Here is a 20,834-nt window from a genome sequence, read left to right as displayed (position 1 = left end):
ATATTCTATCTTAATATCCGCAGTATTTTGATAAATAATAAATATTATTGGGGATTTCTGGCTCGGAATCCCAATAATTATGTATATATTTTAGTTTTTCACTACCAAACATGGATAAAAACAATTTTTCATCAGTGAATTGATTGTATTTTGCAATATTCTATCTTAATATCCGCAGTATTTTGATAATTAATAAATAGTATTGGGCCGGATTTCTGGGGATTTCTGGCTCGGAATCCCAATAATTATGTATATATTTTAGTTTTTCACTACCAAACATTGATAATAACAATTTTTCATCAGTGAATTGATTGTATTTTGCAATATTCTATCTTAATATCCGCAGTATTTTGATAAATAATAAATATTATTGGGGATTTCGGGGGATTTCGGTAATTACGGGGATTTCGGTATTTCTACACACCGCAAGTTTTCTAGTCATTTTCCATCTAATAATTACTTCTTATTTAAGTCTTGATATGGTGAGATAAGATCCTGTTTACAGTTTGATACGTCAAGTTACATTTGTTCACCATTATTGTAACAAAGTTATGATGGATTTGTTTTTAAGCAGTCTATATTGCGCATTTTAGCCTTTTGATTTTGTGTGCCTAATTTAAAGAAAATAATACTATATATTGAAATAAGATAGACATCCAGGGTTTTTTTTTACTAAGAAAGTGACGTCGATATTTGGCGTCTTCCCCTACCAGAATTTTTCCCCTAAAAAATACCATTTCCCCTCCAAAACTATAATTTTTCACCAAAATATAATATTTTACCCTCAAAGAAATGTTTTTTTTTCTTTTGGGAAGTCGACACTTATCCAATTTGTACCATGTATTACGATCTCGCTCGCTCTCTCTCTCTCCCGACCAGGGCTCGACATTAACTTTTGAAGCCACTTGTCCAGTTGGACAAGTAGACCATAATTTCACTTGTCCTGACCAAAAAGCAACTTGTCCTGACCATTATAGATTATTCTGCTCAGTACATGTACTTTGCAAAATAATGAAATAATACAAAATGCTCAAATCATAAAGACTTGAATCGTTCAAAATACATGTAAACATAATTGTAGGCAATTTCAATACAAAAAAAAAAACTGACTACAATAACAGGAAAACTCAAGATTATTGATTTTTAAACATTATACAAAGCCATAATACCTGACAAAAACTTGTGTTTGGCCAACATCAAACAAAAAATGTTAAAAGTGATGTATATGTACAGTACTTAACTGATATTTAAACAAAACAAAATCATTCTATACATAGAGAGGATGTCACTATGTTAATTGTCTGTAAGATCGGTGTGTACCAGTGTCGTAAAATGCGTATTCTTTACAAGGGAGAATATTCTTGTTATCTTGGCAAAGAAACAAATGTTAAGGGTTGCTTCCCTTGTGAACAGTACAGTGTAGTACATGTATCACATGGAACTATCAGAATATCTCGGGCTTCGACGATTAAACGTACATGTATACACAATTTACTCAGAAAAGTTGAGTGATATCTCCACAGAAATAATGGCTTTAAAGGCATTTTTTCTAAGTTATACAATAATAATGACCACTTGTCCCGTCGGACTAGCAAATTCTTTATTTACTTGTCCGGACTAACAATTTGGTTGTCCCGGACAGTCGGACTACCTTTAATGTCGAGCCCTGCTCCCGACGAACACTCAAATCTGGGAATCCCAGTGATTCTATATATAGCTCTAAATTACGTCATGGAAACCGGGCAACTAATCGTATTTATCATGTGACTATATTACTGGATTCCGGTCTTGCGCGAGAAGGGTGTTTCGTCAATTAATTACCGGAAACCAGTCGAATTTTCATCCGGGTTATGTGAAAGCCAAGATATAAACGTTAAAACAGAAAAAGTCTCAAAATTGGCGTTCATACACGAACAAAATAAAACGTTTGGACTCGGAAAATATTAATTGCGTTGACGCATTTTTTAAGAATGAATCATCAAAAACCGTTGAAACCCAGCAGGATTCGGAGTAACATGTAATCAACATCGATTAATACTGTCAGATTATTGTAAAAGTGAAAGTAGACAATCGGCAGCTGCCGCACCTTTCCCTTCCAATACTGTAGCAGATCTAGATCGTCAACCCATTCATCTTGAAATTGAAATCATAATATTGACATCATTCCCCGGCCCGGGTTGACATTATTAGATCTACACCTGCAACTTTATTTAGGACTTTGACTTTAATATCATACTTGTTCATGTGTTAAAGAACAAAAAGGTCAGAGACATGCCTCTTTTTCTAAAAAAAACACCTGAAGTCTGTAGGTGAGTTATAGACATTGAAATGAACAGTTTTTATTTTTTCCCCCAAATATGTCTCTTTCGCGCTCAATTTTCCCCTTTACCCAGCGTACAGTTCCCCTTTTTCTAAAAAAAAACCCTGACATCTATTCCCATGACTCTTATATTCTTTATTTGCTCTAGTCATTTTGATTCTAATAGATACACCTTCATTCTTATAGAGAAAGCACATCATAGCAATGGTTTTTGCTTAAAAGGGTTATTTCAACTCATTTGCAGTTTATTTTGCTGAACTTTGTCTTTATATATCCCATAATCGAGGTTTTATCACTCACAGTTTATAATAAATTCATGTATTACTATAAAGAATATGGTAATTCTATATAAAGAATACTTTTTTGTGAAGTAATTTAGTCTTATTTCACAATGGTTATTTGTTAAATGTATCTGATATGTTCATCCTTAAAGAAAATAAATGTTTTATTGTAGTTTACAAAAAAACATTGATTTTTGTTAATACCCGACCCGACCCAAAATTACCCGTACTTTGAAATTTTGACCCGCCGACCCGACCCGAAGAAAATTTTTGACCCGTGGGAGCCCTAATTTTAAGTGTAAAAGCTTATTTCTTGCATTGTTTATCAAATGATTTATTTTGTTGCAGAGGGTAATACCAGCTCTTCCTCCACTGACTTTGTATCAAAATCACTATATGAAAACATCTGCAACCATACAACCACGCATTGTTACCAAATGACCAGTGATGGTAACCATGGTAACTTCATCACATCTGAAGGTAACCAAATAACTATTGATTGTAACCAAGCAACAACTGAGAGTAACCATGCAACATATGCTGGTTACCAAATTATCTCAGATGGTAACCAAGCAACAGCTGAGAGTCACCTTACAACCAATGTTGGTTACCAAGTAAACATCGATGGTAACCAAGCAACAAGTGATTGTAACCAAGCAAACACGAACAGTAACTTGGCAGCCCTTGAAACTAGCATAGTGACCACTAACTGGACACATGGTGTGATCATTGACAATGCTGCTCCAGAAAATGTGTGTGATGAAGGAAGTGGATATCTCGACGATGAAACCCTGCATGTGAGTCTGAAAGGTAAGATCATTCCTTTTTTGAATAATGAAATTGAGCCTTGCTCTGGGAAAACAGGGTTTAATGCATGTGTGTAAAGTGTCATCCTAGATAAGCCAGTGCAGTTCACACAGGCTACTCAGGGAGGAAGCTTTGTGCTTTTATGGAATTTCTCGGTTAAAGGAAGTCTAAAAAATAAATTCTAGGTAGAAAGCGGTGTCCCAGATTAGCCTGTGGGGACTGCACAGGCTAATCTTTGATAACACTCTATGCATATGCATTAAGCCCAGTTTTTCAGAGCAAGACTCAAATGAATCAGGGGGTTTTCAGCACTGTCTGCGCTTCCGGGAAACGGAGGCATTCCCAAAGCAAACGGACCCGTTCCCAATCGAATTTTGATTGCATTTTTCCCAATTCCAAAAAATAAAATCTTCCAAAATCGTCAAAAGTGAACATAATTTATATCGAAAGAGTGACTTCATTCGCGACGTAATAAAGCCTTTAGTGACACAGATTTTTGGTGTATTTGCCGGATGCATTTACTCTCAGCTGACAGCTATGACGTTCGAACTGTTCCGCATTTATAATACAAGAGTATATAGAGCCGCACAATACACATTCTATACCATATCTGTAGACGCTTATTTTCAATCATGGCTTCGCACAATAGTAAATATTACATTAAAAACACACAAAAAATAGACGCTAAAGGATGTGTTACGAAATCATCGATGTTTTCGAAACGCTCAGAATCTTCCGAAATTACTGCCGCGAGTAACTCTGAACAGACAGGCTCGGACGATACGCAGCAAAATGTAACAGCTACAGAAGTAATGCCAGGGCTGTCAATCACAAAATAGGCAACTGAATGCTCAGAGCCTTGTAAGAAAGTTGTAGTTCAATCGTCATTTAATACATTAAAGTATGAAATGAAATACCTATGGCTGAGACTATTTTAGCTCGGCCAAAAATGTTGCTGTAACTTTTGTTTGGGCAGTGTTTGTTTTGCATGTGTTTATATAAAGAAAATTGTTAAACCACAGACTTATTTAAGCATGATTTATTCATTTTTTTCCCAAAATGAGCCGTTTCACGAAACAACAATTCCCAAATTTTGTCGATAAAAAATTCCCAATTTGGTCAGACTCCTTTTCCCAAAGTAGGCAGAAAAAACCCTGTGAATATGTTTGGGTTAAGCATATTACCAGGTATAACATTTTTCTGAAAATGTTATACCTGGTCACAGTTATACAGAAATGTCAATTATTAGTGAGGTCCACCAAACACATTCAGGTGTTATATGAATTGTGTATCTGTGTATAAGAGGATTATCACTGTTGTATGGTGCCTCGATAATTGATAACAAATAGTATATCAAATTACCAGATACATGTAGTCTTGTTCAAACCAAATCTAACTTAGTCCAGTGCATTATGAAATCTCTGCTTGTTGAACATTGACCTTTGTTATCACGATATCATTTCGATGATGGATAATTATCATAATTTTAGCAGTACTGGCTTGTTAATTCTTAAATGTGGGATTTTATGGGAGCATTGTTAGGTGATATGGATATATATAAAGTCATGTGAGGCCTCGAAACAGAACAGTATGAGGTTTTGATTGTACTGTTTAGTGCAGGACATGATTAACTTATTCCTTACCCAACATTCACCAAATATTGTCCTACTCCTATTATTCAATGCTCATAAATAGTGTAACTATCTCAGAAATGCAAACAAATAACCCGTGTTACCCATATTGAATGCTGTTTTTTAGCTCATCTATTTTTTGATTTTTTTTTTATGAGCTTTTGTCATCACGTCGGCGTCGGCGTTGGAGTCGGGGTCAGGTTAAGTTTTGCGTTTAGGTCCACTTTTGTCAGAAAGTATCAATACTATTGCATTCAAACTTGGTACACTTACTTACTATCATGAGGGGACTGGGCAGGCAAAGTTAGATAACTCTGGCGTGCATTTTGACAGAATTATGTGGCCTTTTTATACTTAGAAAATTGAACATTTTGGTTAAGTTTTGTGTTAAGGTCCATTTTATTCCTTAAGTATCAAAGCTATTGCTTTCATACTTGCAACACTTACTAACTATCATAAGGGGACTGTGCAGGCAAACTTATGTAACTCTGACTGGCATTTTGACAGAATTATGTGCCCTTTTTATACTTAGAAAATTGAAAATTTGGTTAAGTTTTGTTTTAAGGTCCACTTTATTCCTACAGTATCAAAGCTATTGCTTTCAAACTTGCAACACTTATTAACTACATGTATCATAAGGGGACTGTGCAGGCAAAGTTATGTAACTCTGACTGGCATTTGGACGGAATTATGGGCCCTTTATACTTAGAAAATTGAAAATTTGGTTAAGTTTTGTGTTTTGGTCCACTTTACCCCTAAAGTATCATAGATTTTGCTTTCATACTTGGAACACTCGCAAACTATCATAAGGGTACAGTAAAGGGCCAAGTTGCATAACTCTGGTTGTCATTTTTACAGAATTATGGCCCTTTTTTGACTTAGTAACTTTGAATATATGAATAAATTTTGTGTTTCGATCCACTTTACTTCTAAAGTATCAAGGCTATTGCTTTCAAACTTCAAATACTTTCATGCTATCATGAGGTTACTGTACCTGGCAAGTTGAATTTTACCTTGACCTTTGAATGACCTTGACTCTCAAGGTCAAATTATTAAATTTTGCTAAAATAGCCATAACTTCTTTATTTATGATTAGATTTGATTGATACTTTGACAAAACTACTCTTACCTGACATGCCACAATAGACTCCACCCCCCCTTCCCGAATTATTTTTTTTGAAACGGTTAAAAAACACAAATATTTATTTTTATTATTTTATTTTTGAAAAACCGTCCAACCATCGCACCCAAGAATCCCGTCCGCCCCACCCCCCCACCCCTGAATGTTTTTGTTTTTTTCCGCATTTTTGGAAGATAATATAATAAATGTCCAGACCCCCACACTATACACCCCTCTTTACTCCACCCCTCCCTCCTTTGTGATTGAAATTGAGAGTCCCTTCACCTTTAAAAAGAAAAATAGGTAAACGGTCTGCACCCGCAAGGCGGTGCTCTTGTTATTACTAATGATGTCCTTTGGTATGATGTCACAAATGATGTCCTTTGGTATGATGTCAAAAATGATGTCCTTTGGTATGATGTCACAAAAGATGTCCTTTGGTATTATGTCACAAATGATGTCATTTGGTAAGATGTCACTAATGATGTCCTTTGGTATGATGTCACAAATGATGTCCTTTGGTATGATGTCACAAATAATGTTGTTTGGTATGATATCACAAATGAAGTCCTTTGGTATGATGTCACATTGAGATTTGGAAATGCTGTTTTTTATTACACATGATGGCCTTTGGTGTGATGTCGCACATGATGTATTTTGGTATGATGTCACAAATGATGTCCTTTGGTATGATGTCATAAATGATGTCATTTGGTATGATATCACAAATGAAGTCCTTTGGTATGATATCACAAATAAGGGTTTTTTTACTAAGAAAGTGACGCAGATATTCGGCGTCTTCCCCTACCAGAATTTTTCCCCTAAAAATACCATTTTCCCTCCAAAAATATAATTTTTCACCAAAATATAATATTTTACCCAAATATAATATTTTACCCTCAAAGAAATGTTGTTTTTTTCTTTTGGGAAGTCGACACTTATCCGATTTGTACCATGTACAACGATCTCGCTCTCTCTCTCTCTCTCTCTCTCTCTCTCTCTCTCTCTCTCTCTCTCTCTCTCTCTCTCTCTCTCTCTCTCTCTCTCTCTCTCTCTCTCTCTCTCTCTTTCTCTCCCGACGAACACTCAAATCTGGGAATCCCAGTGATTCTATATATAGCTCTTAAATTACGTCATGGAAACCGGGCAACTAATCGTATTAATCATGTGACTATTTTACTGGATTCCGGTCTTGCGCGATAAGGGTGTTTCGTCAATTAATTACCGGAACCAGTCGAATTTTCATCCGGGTAATGTGAAAGCCAAGATATAAACGTTAAAACAGAAAAAAGTCTCACAATTGGCGTTCATACACGAACAAAATAAAACGTTCGGACTCAGAAAATATTAATTGTGTTGACGCATATTTTAAGAATGGATCATCAAAAACCGTTGAAACCCAGCAGGATTCGGAGGTACATGTAATCAACATCGATTAATACTGTCGGATTATTGTGAAAGTGAAAGTAGACAATCGGCAGCTGCCGCACCTTTCCCTTCCAATACTGTAGCAGATCTAGATCGTCAACCAATTCATCATGCAATTGAAATCATAATATTGACATCGTTCCCGGGCCCCAGTTGAAAACATTTCCCATTATTAGATCTACACCTGCAACTTTATTTAGGACTTTGACTTAAATATCATACTTGTTCATGTGTTTAAGACCAAAAGGTCAGAGACATGCCTCTTTCTCTAAAAAAAACCTGAAGTCTGTAGGTGAGTTATAGATATTGAAATGAACAGTTTTTATTTTTTCCCCAAATATGTCTCTTTCGCGCTCGATTTTCCCCTTTTACCCAGCGTCCAGCGTCTTCCCCTTTTTCTAAAAAAAAAACCCTGTTTGGTATGATGTTCTTTGGTATGATGTCACAAATAATGTCATTTGGTATGGTGACACAAATGATGTCATTTGGTATGATGTCAAAAATGATGTCCTTTGGTATGATATCACAAATGTTGTTGTTTGGTATGATGTCACAAATGATGTACTTTGGTATGATGTCATACATGATTTCCTTTGGTATGATGTCACAAATGATGTCCTTTGGTATTATGTCACAAATGATGAGCTTTGGTATGATGTCACAAATGATTTCCTCAAGTATGATGACACAAATGATATCCTTTGGTATGATGTCACACATGTCTTTTGGTGTGATGTCACAAATGATGTCCTTTGGTATGATGTCACAAATGATGTCCTTTTGTATGATGTAACAAATGATGTCCTTTGGTATGATGCCACAAATGTTGTTGTTTGGTATGATGTCACAAATGATGTACTTTGGTATGATGTCATACATGATGTCCTTTGGTATGATGTCACAAATGATGTCCTTTGGTATTATGTCACAAATGATGTCCTTTGGTATGATGTCACAAATGTTGTTGTTTGGTATGATGTCACAAATGATGTACTTTGGTATGATGTAACAAATGATGTCCTTTGGTATGATGTCACAAATGATGTCTTTTGGTATGATGTCACAAATGCTGTCCTTCGGTTTGATGTATGCTGTCCTTCGGTTTGATGTCACAAATGATGTTGTTTGGTATGAAGTCACACATGATTTACTTTGGTATGATGTCATAACTGATGTCCTTTGGTATGATGCCACAAATGATGTCTTTTGATATGATGTCACAAATAATGTCCTTTGGTATGATGTCACAAATGATGCCATTTGGTATTATATCACAAATGATGTCCTTTGGTATGATGTCACAAATGGTGTCATATGGTATAATGTCACACACGATGAAAGTTAAATTAAATTAAAGGCCTTTCCTACTAGGTTCAAAATGTAAAGGCTTCATTTCAAAACCTTTGATACTGATGAGCAGTAAACCGCATAAAACCTGAACAGACAGTGAGTTACTTGCAGGCTGTTCTGGTTTTATGATGTTTGCACATAGCCAATTTCACTTTGGTTCAGAGTGGGAAAGGGTTAAGGTGGCTTATAAGCATGTGTATGCATCGGACCACAATCCCTCAAAACACAAACACAGTTATATGTAATGAGATTTAAATAATGATATCATGAGTCTGGAGTAACAATATAGACAAGAAATCATGAGATCACTCGTCATAGTAATCATAAATAAACAAAAAATGCATTGAAACTTCAAAAAATTGACAAACTTTAACTGTCCAACAGTTGATGAGAGTTATCTAAAGTGGACTACTTAAACTTACGGACCGATGAGAAGGGCCGGACAAATGAGGAATAGGGAAACACAATAGATGCTGCTGAAGTATTTGGCTCAATATCTGTGCAACAGGACCAAACTGTGAGGCATTGTCTTAAAGGATAGAATCCTGTTATTCTTTCAGTCGCTGACGCTGATCAACAAGCGCAGGCTTGAGAACTAAGGAAACATGTTGGATGTTGCTGTAGTATAAAGCTGAACATCTGTGCTGTTTCAGGTGGTACTGGTCAGTCGCTGACGCTGATCAACAAGCGCAGGCTGGAGCAGATGACCCAGGGATCGGAAGTCTTGGTCGTGGAACACAAGAAGGTAACCAGTCTTCCCTTTACCACTCAGGAAAGCACTTTGAGGCATTTGTAGTCCCTTAAAAAATCAAAGACCTTTCTAAGAAGATTCAAGTTGTAAAGCCTTTATTTCCATCCATAAGATGCAGATGAGCAGCAGCCAGCATACAATATGAAGAGCATGTGATTTACGCCAAGGCTGTCCTGGTTTAATACTGGTTGCATATAGCCACTTTGACTTTGCTTCTAAGAGGGAAACGGTTAAGTTATTTGCTTATGCCCCCACTTGTCGTGGAACCCAAGAAGGTAACCAGGCAAAAATACTTTTGAGCCTGCTTTGGAAAAGGGGCTTAATGAATGTGCTTAAAGTGTTGTCCCAAATTAGCCTGTGCATTATATATTTTTGTAAACGAAAAATTACATAAAAGCAGAAAGTGTCGTACCTTTTTAATTCCTCCACTTTAAGCGGGGATTTAGGGGATATAATAAGTGAGTGTTTGTATATCCATTCATTGCTGTATTAAGAATTTTTAGTCTTTAGAGTCCAAGTAGATAATTTGAAGTTCTTTCAGCAAACGTCTGTGAACACTCTAAAAATCACATATATATATATATATATATATATATATATAGATATATATATATATATATATATATATATATAATCCATTCATCATAACGTCTTTCTTGCATTCTTAAAGTCACATTTTGGGTCCGAACCTCATGAAACTTGGTCAAAAACATTTTCCAATAAAATAACTGCCGAGTTTGAAACTGGGGCATGTAAGATAAAACAACTAGGTCACTAGGTTGAATTGTAGAAAAAGCTTATAAACATCAGGAAGTCACATATCAAGTCAAATCTTCGTTAAGCTTGGTCAGAACATTTGTGCATCTCAGCCCATAAAAAATGTGCCAAGAAACTAAATATTGATGTTTTATGAAGTACTTATATTATTTTGAACTCCACCTTTTCAAAGTAGTTTAGTTCCTTCGGGTCTCAGTTAAGCTCTCCTTAGGGCCCATGGCCTTCTTATTTAATAAAGTACACACATTTCAATAGTCATAAAACACCAACAATAAAACATTTGACACGAGTAGCATAGAAAAAGGACAACAGCAGTTCTCTTCTAATTTTGTCTTCAGCTTATTGATAGCTCAGTGTCTTACAGTACATACACCGTGTACTGAAACAAACGCCACTCCCCGCGGTGTTCATCTCGCTGTGTTCGCTTACCAATATGAACCCCGTGATGGGTGTTCAGATCAAATGTTGAATGGGCCGTTTGCCATAAGGCGGACACCGCGAATCACCGCTAATCACAGCGGACCCATAATATTTACCGTGGTGTTCATCGTGTTCGCTAACAATAAAATAGTTGAACATAAATGTATTGTATTGATCCCTTTCATTTAAAAGTGTTAAAATTGACGACAAAAGTGCTCAAGAAGTTCATAAACACAAACGTCCACCATTTTTCTTAAGTATCAAATGCATTTCGGCATATGTTTCTATTTAAAGCCACACACCTTGAAATGGAATTAAATTTTAGAATAAATAAGAAACATATTTTATCTATGCCAATTAGAATAAATTTGTTGAAATGGATGTATACGTCCAGAAATCCTACTTTCGGTTTTAAAAGCGGTACCGTTTTAGAAATAATAAATTACTTGATAACTAGGCTATAGATTTAATTTTATCTATGCCATTTAGAATATATCTGGTGGTTACAAGGTAGAAATCCGTCTTTTTTGCGCTTTATAATTGCGTGTGTTATAATGGACGTATACATATGGAAATCCTACTTTCAGTTTAAAAAAAAAATAAAAAAATCTGCTAACTAGGCTATAGATTTAATTGTATCTATGCCAATTAGAATATATCCAAGGTTCTCAATTACTTTTGAGCCAACAGGCCAAAATGTGAAACCAACAGGCCTTCTATGGGGGTTCGGGGGCATTCTCTCCCGGAAAATTTAAAAATTGAGCACTTGATTTTCTGTATTTTGGGCCATTTTATGGCTATTTTAATGATCAACCAGGCACTTAAATTTGAGCATTTTTGTGTGTATTTTACGAATTTTAGCTTTTTGAACTAACAAAATATAAATGAAAAAAGCTCTTTATTACTTTTGTAAAATTTTATCATAATTCGGATAAATACGACTTTCGGATACGTAATTCCACTCGATTTTTAGGGTCAATTTTTACAGGGTTTTTTTTGCACAAAGTTCCAATTGGGGCACTTTATTCTAATAAGGAAAAATCTTTGATTTTGGATAGGGAATGGGACCGAAATTCGGCCCTTACAGGAATGGGCGGAAAAGGCCTGATCGTCCATCTACCATGCACATTTCGCGTGATACTTCTAGTTTGAAACGTAACTGAATTAAAACAAACTTTCACAACAACAAAAACTTTGCATTAACACAAAAAACGCAAGCAATCAGGGTCAAAATATTTGACTGCTTTTTGACCGATTCCAATTTGCGCCTTTTAATTGTTGTTGTTGTTGTCATGCGTTAAGGAAGATAATCAAGCAACATCTTTGCTTAATAGCAAAAAAGAACAAAGTTATCGAAAAGACACGAAAATTTCGAAAAGTCAATTGCCGATTTTCTGAATCTGAGCGATTTTCAACCGGCAAAAATCTGATTTCAAACGGCCGATTTGGCCGGCGGCCGGCTCTTATTGAAAACCCTGTATATCTGGTGGTTACAAGGTAGAAATCCATTGTTTGTGTGCATCAAACTTAAAAATAATTGCGTTTGTTGAAATGGACGTATACATATAGAAATCCTACTTTAGGTTTTCAAATTTAAAAAAAAAATAACTTGCTAACTAGGCTATAGATTTTTAATGACACTTTTGCACTCTTTCAAATTGCATCTATATGTATTGATTAACATGTATTTCATTTCAAGGTATGTGGCTTTATAGATTTGATGAAATAAGCATCCGCTCGGGACAAGGGTATTCCAACATGGGTGAATCACTTAATGTGATGTGAGCGCATCGTGTACAGTTCATGTTCTGTTACAAATTGTAGCCACACATAAATACATGTATATGCCCATGATATTTTCGTGTCCAGTTTTTGTCTTGACAAAAAGATCGCGAAAATAGGCGTGGGTGTGTTAATTTACACACAAAAAACTGCAAATAGCAGACAACATTGTAAAAGCTTCGTACTTCTAGTGAATTTCCATTTAAGTATTGGGGTATCTCGCAAATGATTTGAAATTAACATTTCCTCTGAATAAAATAAAAGGCAAAAATGCTGTGTCATTTTCATCTTTTTGTTCGTATGATATTGTACTGTATCTGATTGCACACAAAGTGCCGTGTACAGTTCATATTCTTTTACAATGACCAATGAACAGCGTCATCTATATTTAGATTTCATTCAACATGTATAAGTCATTTTCTGGAATTCGGGAGAAAGTTAAAGCGACTTTTCGATAATAAACCAACATTTTTATGCTCCTGAAGGGTGGCATATAGTTGTATAACTGTCCGTCAGTCTGTCCGTCTGTCCAAAAAAATGTAACATTGGTCATAACTTTTGCAATATTGAATATAGCAACTTGATATCTGGCATGCATGTGTGCATCTTATGGAGCTGCACATTTTGAGTGATGAAAGGTCAAGGTCATCCTTCAAGGTCAGATGTCAAATATATGGCTTCAAAGCGGCGCAGAAGGGGGCATTCTCTTGTTTTAATTTAATTGAATTTGTCATACTTATTTATATTTTGTGTTGTCTGTGTATGTTTGTTTGGTTCTCATTTGTTTTCAGCAAATCTTATGAAAATAAATGTCGTATTTGTAAATGTTTAAAGCAAGTCCCGTTTCCGAGATCATATACAAGAATACTTCGATATGTTTACTAACATGTACAATCATTGTTTTGACAGACAACACATGCTTATCTAAAGTTTGTATAGGCCTTCTGTACTGACCAACATAATAATTAATAGTGCGTGTGCTTATCTAACATTTAGGGATAAGAAAAACGGGTTCTAGACACTTGAAAAGAAAGTCATCGTGGTGATCACGGGTGTTTCCGTTAACAATAGCGTGCGATTTCGGGTTTTCATTTTCGCCGAACACTGCGGTCAGTAGCGTGTCCGTCCCAACCTCCACCCGGAGAATTGCCCCCTCAAAGATTTTTCAATGGGCGGAGAACTGCCCCCTCACTGTTTTTTAATGGGCGGAGAACTGCCCTCCTGCTGACAAATAGGGGGCGGAGAGGTGCCCCCTTGTAATAATTGATGACCCGAAGAAGTGCCCCCTTAATAAAGAAATTTTGCGGCGAGTAAAGTCGATAATTTTCTTGCTAATATGGCTGGAAAGTTAGCGAAATTTCACAAATAATAGACATGATATAAAAGGTATAAAACAGCAAAAAATATCTGCCTCGGCATGGTCGTCGCCTTATTGATAATCACTTGTTTTTCCCCTATGTGAACAAAGAAAAAAATCCCTTTTTGCTAATACTTAATTCTGAGGGGGGGGGGCAGGGGGGGGGCACTTCTCGCGGGGGGGGGGGGGGGGGGACACAAAAAACAACAAGTAATCAAAAAAGTAAAAGCATAACTACTAAACAATAGAAACATGCTCTTTTATTTTCTGTGCTTAGCGACAGGAGTTACAGGATTTTATTATTTTTATGCCTCTGAATCGAATGATTGGGGGTATATTGTTTTGGGCCTGTCTGTCTGTCATTGTATGTGTGAGTCTGTTTGTCTGTGTGACTGTCCCAAAACTTTAACCTTGGTTTAACCTGTTGCAATATTAAAGATAGCAACTTGATATTTGGCATGCATGTGTATCTTATAGAGCTGAGTGGTGAAAGGTCAAGGTCATCCTTCAAGGTCAAAAGTCTTTTTTTTCTGAAAAAGCTGCCGTGTGGCGTCAAAGCGGGGCAGTAGGGGGCATTGTGTTTCACAAATACAGATCTTGTTTCTTAATTAAGTTATACTTTATATACATATTCTTGGAAAACCCATTTAATATTAAAAATGCATGCATTATGCCAGCAACTGCATGACATCTGCAAAAGACAAAAATTAAAGTAAAATACAGCATTTTTCTTCCATAATGATTGTACTTTGATGTACTGCAATTTCATGATAATGTTTGCTATTGTTAAACAATATTTGCTTCATGTAAACGAGTTAAATGAATGTTTGAAACAGACAATGGTAAATAATTAAATAACTGCATCAATATGTATTAGTATATTTGAAAGTGGATCTTTAACATGATGAACATATATGTCATAATTGTGTCATATGATCCTCATTGAGTTGTTATACCGATTTACTTTTGTTTTCAGCTGTGTCATATTTTTATGATCGCCAATGTTTACTCAGTAGTAAATTAAAAACTCACTATAAAAATTGTTGAAAACATAGTTTTTCCGGAGCTTTCTGCTTACTTCATTATATAAAACTGTAAATGGCACCCTCTGACCTAAGGAGATACCCAAACAGTTTTCATGTAAGTGGTCACATGGACAAACATGTTGATGTCAGTATTGGGCTTATCATATACTAGGTAGATTTGTTGAAAAATGTTAATATGTAAACATAAGTCCAATCATATAGCCTGCAACATGGTATTCTCGGGGTACTTAAGGAATTATCATTTGCGTGGTGTAATCACCGTATTAATATATCGGATGAATTCTTGAATAGACAATCATATTTGACTTAACTTTATTTAACTCATTTATGCCTAGTGTCTAGAAAAAAGGCCTTGGCTAACAGCTGTTTGCTTGAAGGAATTTCTGTAAGAAATATTAAAAATATAGAAATAAATATACTAAACATCCCTAATTCTGGAAATAAATTGATCCAATTTAGAAGAATGGGAGAGTCCACTAGGCATAAATGGGTTAAAAATTACTTTTGGATGACAAAAAGCCAATTATTGAAACTGTAGTCACAACAAGAACAACACCACTGTTTGTTAATCTTATTTATTATTTTGTAGGCTTATTTGCGGGAAAAACGTTTCATAGCACTAAAATGAAATCAATCATGAATAAACAAAGATCTGACATACCATCAAAAGCAATGATCAATTAAGTTGATATCATTTTAAATAATTTGATTTTTAGACACAAAAAGAAATAAATATCACCGTTATTTTCATGCACTGTCCAATTTTTCATTAAAATATGTATTTAAATAGATTTGAGCTTCAAATTATGTTTTCAATCCTTTTAAGACAATTAATTACTAAGAAACAATTGATATTGGCAGCAAGAGATCTTGCATTTTTTTCATGTTATGTCTTAAGTTTTTTACAAAAAGTGCTTGACCTTGAAAATGCTTAAAAGTGCTTAAATTTTGACTGCAAATTTCAGTACGATCCTGACCGACTTTGATGTTGTATGATAACATGCAACTCATATGATTTGATAATGTGTCTTATACTGTTACTGTCATATGAGGTCAAGTACTGATAGCTCAAATGTTTATCTGTAAACGGTACAGACCAAAGTATTATATTAGTTGATTTAAGCCACCAGCGGGAGAGGTGTACTTTAATGAGTATAGATTTCTAAAGTATATTTATAATAAAGTGAACAAGATGGCTTCCTTTTCTCAATCAACTGTGGGTAAAGGCTCTGATTCTTTTACAGACTTTTGTTGTTCGCCATGTCTAGAGCACAAAATTGACCAGTGGGCCGAGTTTTACTGTGATAACTGTCTAAAATTTTATTGTGAAAAATGCATAAACCTGCATGGTCAGTTGTTTGGAAAACATGTGACATATGGAAGGGGAGAGACAAGTAAGTGGCCAGTGTGCAAGGAAGTGGAGGATTTCATTCAGAAATGTGACCTTCATGAAGACAAACGGCTAGAGATGTTTTGTAATGACCACAGTCAGCTGTGCTGCGCTAATTGTGCTTTTGTCAATCACAGGTAATTTAGACATGTATTTGCTTTCCAATATATTTGTTTTCATAAATATACCTTTCAATCTATCATTATTCTGATCAATATTGGAAAAAGATTTTTTTAGTTTGATTAATTTGAATAAAATTACAATTGTGGCTAATATTAATTATGTGTTTATTTAAATTAGAAATTGTTGTTTAACCCTTTCCCACTAAGAAGAAAAATGAAAATTGATATTTGCAAACAGCATAAAACCAGAACAGCCTGCAAGTAACTCGCTGTCTGTTCAGGTTTTATGCTGTTTGCTGCTCATCAGTATCTAAGCCTTTAAAACTTTAATCTAGTTAAAAAAGGTCTTTAATTAAATGTACCCCGGTAACTTTCTAAGCGACTGCAAATGCGTGAAAATAAGTATTTAAGTGATTAAGTATAAAAATGAATAAATTCCATAGCTACGACTATTTTACCTGAAAAGAGCATTTTGAAAATAGTAAAAACATGATAAATCATAGTTTGGACATATTTTTATTTCATGGTCATTTACACCACATACACATATTTATGTATTGTTTTCCTTTCAGACAATGTGCTAAAGTAGCGCTTATATCTGAGTCAGTACAAGGACCTCTGCCAGACTTGCAACAACTATCAAGAAATATTCAAACTGTTCTTGAAGATCTGGAGAAACTTCAGAATTATTGGGATACCAATATGCAGTCTTTGCAGGTTTCATACAGCAAACAATTAAATGAAATACGGGACACACGCCAGAAAATAAATACAATTTTAGACAACATTGAACAAAATACCATAAAAGAGCTAGAAGATAAGATGACAAGTCTGAAAGCTTCGATGAAGACTAATGTGGACAATTGCAGTAAGCTTCAAAATGAACTGAAACGACTCAGTGACACAATTCATGATATTGTTGATAAGGGCAAAGCAGAACTCTCGTTTATTGCAAGTAAGAAATGTGTGGAAAAAATTAATCAGTCTGAAACTTATTTGACAGATAACTTAGTTCAGGTAGAAAGTTCACTGACATTCCAAGCTGACAGTGAAGTTCAACAGCAATTGTCTAAATTGTTAGGTCTGGGCAGGATTGTGGTATGTACTCAGGCTCTGCCTCTGCATGGTGACCCAAACAAGGTATTCACTGTGCAAGGAAAGTCAGCGTATGATGTGAGCATAGCAAGTGATGTAAACAAGAGATTCAATATAAGTGGCATCTGTTGTCTCTCAAATGATCAGATCCTAATCGCAGAAACTGATAATAAAAGAGTTAAGCTACTAGATCATCAATACCAGGTGGTGGGACATTGTGATTTAAAGGCTTGTCCAATGGACATGTGTCCAATCACCTCAAGTGAAGTAGCTGTTGTTGTGAATGAATGCAATAAGACACATGAGGTTCAGTTTGTCTCAGTGAATGATGGGCAGCTGGTTAAGGGCAGGAAGTTACAGTTTCAACATGAATGTAAGGGTATTGCTCACAATCTGCAAGACCTGTATATCACTTCTGGTACTGCACTTTACAAGTATTCAATGAGTGGAGACCTGCTTAATAAGCTGTATGAGGATACATCAGCTATGCTCACAGGTAATATAATGGTGGATATATATGGGTATATTTTGAAATAATTATAAGAAATTGTCAAATGTAATAATGCTGTTTACATATTCGCTTAAAAGTCAAAGTGTTTATTTACTTTTGCAATTGCAGATAGTTATGTTTTCAAATAATAGACATTATACTTCCACCATAAGTAAATGAAACCTACTCAACAATAATGTCCTTCCTTTGACAAGTGTTGTCTTGACTTATTTTCTACTGTTTAGGAGTTTGTATTGCTTTTTAAGATCTTAAATAATTCCTTAACAGTATTTATGTCAGCAAGCACTGATTATGTCAGTGAGTACATTAACTTACTTAGAAAATGTTATTGATGAGTACCGATTTGGGTTTTAGCATAAAATGAGCATTAATTCATAAATGTTTCATTGTAAGGAAAATCATACTCTTTTAATTAAAATAACTAGCTGGTGTGAATAAGATGTAACCGTGTCTTAATTAACATAATGATCCTGTAAAAACATTCTATATTGATTCTACTCTCTTTTGCAGTAACTAAGTGTGCAGTGAGTCCGTCAGGTGACAAGATATTAGTCACCAACTGTTCCCACAGCAAGGTTCTCACCCTGGACAGAGATGGCACAGTTCTCCACACCTTAACCGACCCAGACCTGAAATATCCAGCAGGTATACATATGACTGCCCTGGGACAGGTGCTGGTCTGTGGAACAATTTCCAACACTGTCCTACAGCTTGATGGTGAAGGCAAGAAGAAGCTGGCAACTCTTGTTACCAGGAGTGATAAAATTAATTTGCCAGTGTCAGTCTCCTACAACAGGAACACAGCATCCATCATTGTGGGTCAAACAATGAGTACAAACATTCTTGTGATTAAAGTAAAATAGTTTTGTTTCACAAGATTCAGTACAATATTTTAGAAACATGTACTTTTCACATGAAGCTTGCCAACACCAAGCTCAGATTAAGTGTTATGTTTCATCTCATGATTCACCTGGGTGATTTATTTTGATGCTTAGTAATTTCAGATCATTATTAGGTTTTATTGCTGTATTCTCTCTGAATGATTTAATGTGTCTTGTTCTGAGAAAACTGGGTATAATGCATATGCGTAAAGTGTCGTCCCAGATTAGCCTGTGCAGTCAGCACAGGCTAATCAGGGATGACAATTTCTGCTTAAACTAGATTTTCGGTAAAAAGGGACTTCCTTTAAACGGAAAATACCATTTAAGCGGAAAGTGTCGTCCCTGTGCCGACTGCACAGGCTAATCTGGGACGACACTTTACGCACTTGCATTTTGATCAGTTTTCACAGAACAAGACACATTATGCTTTATTGCTGTATTCTCTCTGAATGATTTAATGTGTAGCCACAAAATATGAAAGCATACTATCATTTGTGTCTCAGAATCAATTGCATTGCTCTCATGCATATGTTTCGTTTGAATTGTATATAATCTGCGTATTGTTGTTAACTTAATCTATATCTTGGAAATGTCGATTATATGTATATACATGCTTTACTTGTTGTCATTTGTGATTCTCTACAATTGTTTTGTGTGATTATTATGTATAGTAAAATGAACTGTAGTGTGCAATTTAGAAGAGTTATTACTTTTTCATTTAATTCATTAACTATTATGATGTGTTCTGTTTAAAGAAATATTGAATTTCCTATAGTAACAATTAATATTTTGTACAGATTTCTTCTATCAACGGTTGTAGACTTTATTTTTGTTTATGACAATTATACATGTATTTAAGTATTTTAATTATGTTTTTTTTTCCTTTACTTTTCCCAATGTTTTGCGAAATAAAGCACTATTCATGATCACATTAACCTTGTTGTTTTCTACGGGTGGCGTTGATCGAATACCAAAATCAGGGAACCGAATTTTAAAGGCCTTTGATAACAGTTTGGATCCAGATTAGACGCCACAGAACGTGGCGTCTCATCAGGATCCAATCTGTTTGCTATTCTGATAGTATTCTTTGAAAAAAAAAATCGAAGAAAATGCTAATTTTAGAAATTCAGCAGACGTCATTTTAGCAGACGACAAATTCCCAGCATGCAAAGGGTTAAGCACACGCATTAAACCCTGTTTTTCGAGAGTGAGGCTCATATCTTCACACTTGTGACCTTGGTGATCATATTTCACAAGGCAGCCACCAGTGTTACATCTGCAAGGAAATGCCAAACACAATTAATTAAAATATCTTTGCTATACTATGTAAAGATACGGAACTTATTGATATCTTCACACTTGTGATCTTGGTGATTATATTTTCTGGGGCAGCCACCAGTGTTACATCTATAAGGAATTACCAAACACAATCAAACAAAATATCCTCGCTATACTTTATAAAGATACGGAACTTATTGATATCTTCACACTTGTGATCTTGGTGATCATATTTTCTGGGGCAGCCACCAGTGTTACATCTATAAGGAAGTACCAAACACAATTAAACAAAATATCCTCGCTATACTTTATAAAGATACGGAACTTATTGATATCTTCACACTTGTGATCTTGGTGATCATATTTCCTGGGGCAGCCACCAGTGTTATATCTATATGGAAATACCAAACACAATTAAACAAAATATCCTCGCTATACTTTATAAAGATACGGAACTTATTGATACCTTCACACTTGTGATCTTGGT

The 20,834-nt window shown here is 35.3% G+C and overlaps 1 protein-coding gene and 1 long non-coding RNA gene across 9 annotated transcripts in view; both read left to right on the top strand.

The window, feature by feature from the left end:
* The window catches only part of LOC127847932 (uncharacterized), a 47,576-nt gene that overhangs the window by 18,908 nt on the left and 7,834 nt on the right, over window positions 1-20,834 (top strand). For 7 of the 8 annotated variants that reach the window (XR_008034250.1, XR_008034254.1, XR_008034249.1 and 4 more), the window contains exons 2-3: window positions 2,950-3,411; window positions 9,591-9,682. This is a non-coding gene — a long non-coding RNA (uncharacterized LOC127847932). Of the gene's footprint in view, window positions 1-1,161; window positions 2,310-2,949; window positions 3,412-9,590; window positions 9,683-20,834 lie in introns of those variants that run through there. The other variant, XR_008034253.1, reaches the window with a different exon arrangement.
* Window positions 16,180-19,952, top strand: LOC127847931 (uncharacterized). Its single transcript, XM_052380164.1, has 3 exons — window positions 16,180-16,597; window positions 17,155-18,173; window positions 18,699-19,952. The coding sequence occupies exons 1-3, from the start codon at window positions 16,263-16,265 to the stop codon at window positions 19,049-19,051; spliced, it is 1,707 nt and encodes a 568-aa protein (XP_052236124.1). The 5' UTR covers window positions 16,180-16,262; the 3' UTR covers window positions 19,052-19,952.

Source organism: Dreissena polymorpha, chromosome 10 (genome assembly GCF_020536995.1).
Source record: "Dreissena polymorpha isolate Duluth1 chromosome 10, UMN_Dpol_1.0, whole genome shotgun sequence".
NCBI classification, from domain to species: domain Eukaryota; kingdom Metazoa; phylum Mollusca; class Bivalvia; order Myida; family Dreissenidae; genus Dreissena; species Dreissena polymorpha.
The sequence above is the reverse complement of the archived record's forward strand: the minus strand, read 5'-3'. Positions and strand labels throughout refer to the sequence as shown.

Bases quoted from the DNA above. Each gene is read 5' to 3' on its own strand.
- LOC127847931 (XM_052380164.1), top strand. From the start codon at position 16,263: ATGGCTTCCTTTTCTCAATCAACTGTGGGTAAAGGCTCTGATTCTTTT. The intron at 16,598-17,154 runs GTAATTTAGACA...TTTTCCTTTCAG, and splicing joins TGTGCTTTTGTCAATCACAG to ACAATGTGCTAAAGTAGCGC. The intron at 18,174-18,698 runs GTAATATAATGG...TCTCTTTTGCAG, and splicing joins TACATCAGCTATGCTCACAG to TAACTAAGTGTGCAGTGAGT.